Source organism: Bidens hawaiensis, unplaced genomic scaffold, assembly GCF_021521415.1.
Source record: "Bidens hawaiensis isolate Kalapana, Puna unplaced genomic scaffold, B.hawaiensis_p1.1 tig00038506_1, whole genome shotgun sequence".
In the NCBI taxonomy this organism is placed as follows: Eukaryota; Viridiplantae; Streptophyta; class Magnoliopsida; order Asterales; family Asteraceae; genus Bidens; species Bidens hawaiensis.
In genome coordinates, this window is record NW_027496754.1 from 6,052 (window position 1) to 9,977 (window position 3,926).

The 3,926-nt window shown below is 38.8% G+C and overlaps 1 protein-coding gene across 1 annotated transcript; it reads left to right on the forward strand.

Moving 5' to 3' along the window:
- The first annotated feature begins 741 nt into the window (after positions 1-741).
- Positions 742-3,272, forward strand: LOC143590362 (uncharacterized). Its single transcript, XM_077070864.1, has 3 exons — positions 742-1,130; positions 1,945-2,445; positions 3,191-3,272. Exons 1-3 carry the CDS (start codon positions 742-744, stop codon positions 3,270-3,272), a joined length of 972 nt encoding a protein of 323 aa, XP_076926979.1.
- Positions 3,273-3,926: the final 654 nt, after the last annotated feature.

The window sequence follows — 3,926 nt, forward strand, 5'->3', positions numbered from 1 at the left end:
AGTTCCCCGTATGCTAAGTTTTTAAAAGAATTTTGCACTCAAAAGAGGCAACAAAAAGTGCCTAAACGAGTGGATTTAACCGAGCGGATAAGTGCGGTTTTAAAAGGAGACCTTCCTCCCAAGTTTCAAGATCCGTGAACGCCCTTAATTAATATTCAAGTTAACGATTTTCCAATGTCTAGGGTGTTACTAGATCTTGGGGCTGGAGTAAGCATTCTCCTGGGGGTTTATATGACTAGTACGACTTTGGTCCTTTAAAACGTGTTGAGACCACGGTTGTATTGGCGGATTTGTCCCATAAACATCCCAGTGGGATCGAGCGGGATGTAATTTTTATTATCCTTTGTATTTTTTGGTGTTATATTTTTCATCGGGTGACCCAAGTCAACAACAAAATGTTATCTTGGGTCGATCATTTTTTAACAATGCCTATGCAATCATTGATTGTAGATTTGGTACTATTGACATGGCATTTGGTAATCGAAAAATGCGCTTAATATTATTACTAACGTTAGTAATTCTTTGAGTGGTGAAGAATGTTTTATGCCAGATGTGGTGGATCATTATATTCCTCATGAATATGATGATGATTGTGTAGAAGCTTGTATTTGTGATGATTCTGAACAGGTATACATGTGTGCTTTTCGGATGGAAACAAGATGCTTTAGCTATGCAAGAGGGAAGACCACCATTGTGTAGAAGCTTGTATTTCCTCCAAGTTAGAAACAAGATGCTTTAGCTATGCAAGAGGGAAGACCACCATGGACACATCAATTCGAGACATTGCCAACGGATATCAACTCGGACACAAAGCCATCTTTGGAGTTCCCACTAAAGGTTGAATTGAAGGAACTTCCAAGCCATTTGAAGTATGCATTTCTAGGGGAGAATGAAACTCTTCCAGTTATCATTGCTTCTAACTTGGAGGAAGAACAAGAGTGGGCATTGGTGAAGGTTTTGGGGGCAGATAAGGTGGCCATTATATGGACACTTGCGGATTTAAAGAGTATTAGTCCTTCTATTGTTATGCATAAAATAATTACGGATGAGGAGGCTAAACCAACAAGGGAGACTCAAAGAAGATTGAACCCGAATTTGCGAGAAGTGATGAAAAAGGAGGTGATTAAGTGGTTGGATGCGGGGATCATTTATCCCATATCAGACAATGCATGGGTGAGCCTGACACAGGTAGTACCCAAGAAAGTCGGCATCCAAGTAATAAAAGATGATAATGGTGAACAAATCGACACCCGACCGGTAACCGGATGGCGAGTGTGCATCGATTATAGAAAATTAAATAATGCAACCTCAAAAGACCATTTTCCATTACCATTCATTGATCAAATAATTGTAAAACTTTCTAGTAAAAAATATTATTGTTTTTTTATGTATATTTGGGTTACAATCAAATTGAAATCCATCCCGATGACCAACACAAGACCACCTTCACATGTCCATATGGTACTTTTGCCTTTGGGAAAATGCCATTTGGACTATGTAATGCCCCGACCACTTTTCAAATATGTATGATGAGCATCTTTTCAGACATGGTCGGGGATTCTCTTGAAGTTTTTATGGACGATTTTTCCATTTTTGGCTTAACTTTCGAGTCTTGTCTCAATGATTTAGAAAAGGTTTTAAAACGATGTTGATACAAACTTGGTGTTGAGTTGGGAGAAAAGTCACTTTATGGTGCAAGAGGGCATTGTGTTGGGCCATGTGGTTTCAAGTAGGGGAATGGAGGTTGATCAAGCAAAAAATTAAAGCAATTTCATCTTTGCCACCCCCAAAAAATGTCAAAGGGGTGAGATCATTTTTGGGACATGCCGGATTCTATTAGAGATTCATTAAGGGTTTTAGTGCAATTTCAAAAACTTTATGTAATCTCTTATTGAAGGATGTCCCCTTTGAGTTTACTGATGAATGTTTGCAAGCTTTTGACAGTTTGAAGGAAAAGTTAGTGCAAGCACCCATTTTACAATCACCAGAATGGTCAAATACATTTGAAATCATGTGTGATGCTAGCGATAGCACAGTTGGAGCGGTCTTGTGTCAAAGAGTGGATAAAAAGCCGGTAGTGATTTATTATGCAAGCAAAACTTCATCCGAGGCACAATTGAATTACACCATAATCGAGAAAGAGTTACTTGCGGTGGTGTATGCCTTGGACAAATTTCGGTCATATATTTTGGGAAGCAAAGTTGTGGTGTACTCGGATCATAGCGGGGTCCGATATTTAATCGAGAATAAAGACACAAAACCGCGTTTGATTCGATGGGTGTTATTGTTACAAGAGTTGATCTTGAAATCCGTGACAAAAAAAGGTTGTGAGAATGTAGTGGCGGATCACTTGTCTCGGATTCCACTTGAAGGTGCTAATGATCCGATGGAGATAAATGAAAAGTTTTTTGATGAACAGTTGTTCGCCATTTCAACCGCACTGTGGTATGCCCACTATGTTAATTATTTATCCATGGGAGCGATTTCGGAACATTGGTCAAAGACACGTAGACAAAAATTCTTGGCCCAAGTCAAGCAATACAATTAGGATGAACCAGACCTTTTCAAGGTTGAACCAGATCAAGTTCTTAGAAGATATGTACCCGAGAATGAAGTGCAAGAAATTTTGACACATGCTCATTCGTCAACATGTGGGGGCCATTTTAGTGGCTCTTAAACGAGGTATAAAGTACTTACATGCGGGTTTTATTGACCAACACAATTCGAAGACGCTAATGAATATGCCAAACATTGCTTGAATTGTCAACAAATGGGGGGGTATATCAAAAAGGAATGAAATGCCTTTACAACCCATTTTGGTGGTTGATATTGTTGATGTTTGGGGCATAGATTTCATGGGTCCGATTCCGAATTCATGTGGGTATTTATAGATTCTTGTTGTGGTTAATTACATAACGAAATAGGTTGAAGCGGTTGCAACAAGAACTAACGATCACTCCGTGGTGTGTAAGTTTGTACAATCCAGCATTTTCTCAAGATTTGGTATCCCAAGAGTAATTATAAGTGATGGTGGATCGCACTTTAAGAACTTCACGTTTGGTAAGTTGTTAAAACATTATGGTGTTAATCATCGAATTGCAACATCTTACCACCCTCAAACGAGTGGCCAAGTTGAAGTTTCCAATCGCCAAATTAAGGAAATTTTGATGTAAATGGTTCGGGTGGATAGGAAAGATTGGTCGGTTAAGTTGGTTGATGCATTATGGGCATATCTAACCGCTTATAAAACACCGTTTGGCACCACTTCTTAGCGGTTGGTGTATGGAAAGGGTTGTCATTTGCCAATGGAGTTGACTCACCTGGCATTATGGGCAATTAAGAGTGTTAATATGGATTATCATGAAGTCGGCAAGTTGAGGAAGTTGAAGTTGAGTGAACTAGAGGAAATCCGGGATGAAACGTATGAATGTGCCTCGGCTTATAAAGAAAAGTTAAAAAGGGTGGATGATGTTAAGATAACGAAGAGAACATTTGAAGTTGGGCAAAAAGTATGGTTGTACAATTCGAGACTCAAATTGTTTCCCAGGAAGCTAAAAAGCAAGTGGATGGGTCCTTATGTCATCACAAGAGTAGGGAGGTTTGGTGACGTTGAGATTGAAGATATGCATAATCAAGTTAAACAAGTTGTGAATGGAAATCGCCTCAAACCATACCTAGAAGGTAAAGATGTTAATATGCTTGAAGATAACAAGGTGAGTTTCTTCCTAAGATCACTGAATGTTTCCACTTCGTAAAGGTCCTGGTATGTTGTATAATTTAGTTTGGATTTTTTTTCAAATTTGGTTTTAAAAATTACCTTTCTCTCTTTGGAATATGTCCAAATCAAGTGTGGGGAAATTTTTTATGAATTTCCTTACCGTGTTGGGGACAGCTCGGGTTTTTCATGGGGGGTAGGGTAATTTTTA

Bases quoted from the DNA above. Each gene is read 5' to 3' on its own strand.
- LOC143590362 (XM_077070864.1), top strand. From the start codon at position 742: ATGCAAGAGGGAAGACCACCATGGACACATCAATTCGAGACATTGCCA. The intron at 1,131-1,944 runs GTTGGATGCGGG...AGCTTTTGACAG, and splicing joins AAAAAGGAGGTGATTAAGTG to TTTGAAGGAAAAGTTAGTGC. The intron at 2,446-3,190 runs GTATGCCCACTA...TCGGGTGGATAG, and splicing joins GCCATTTCAACCGCACTGTG to GAAAGATTGGTCGGTTAAGT.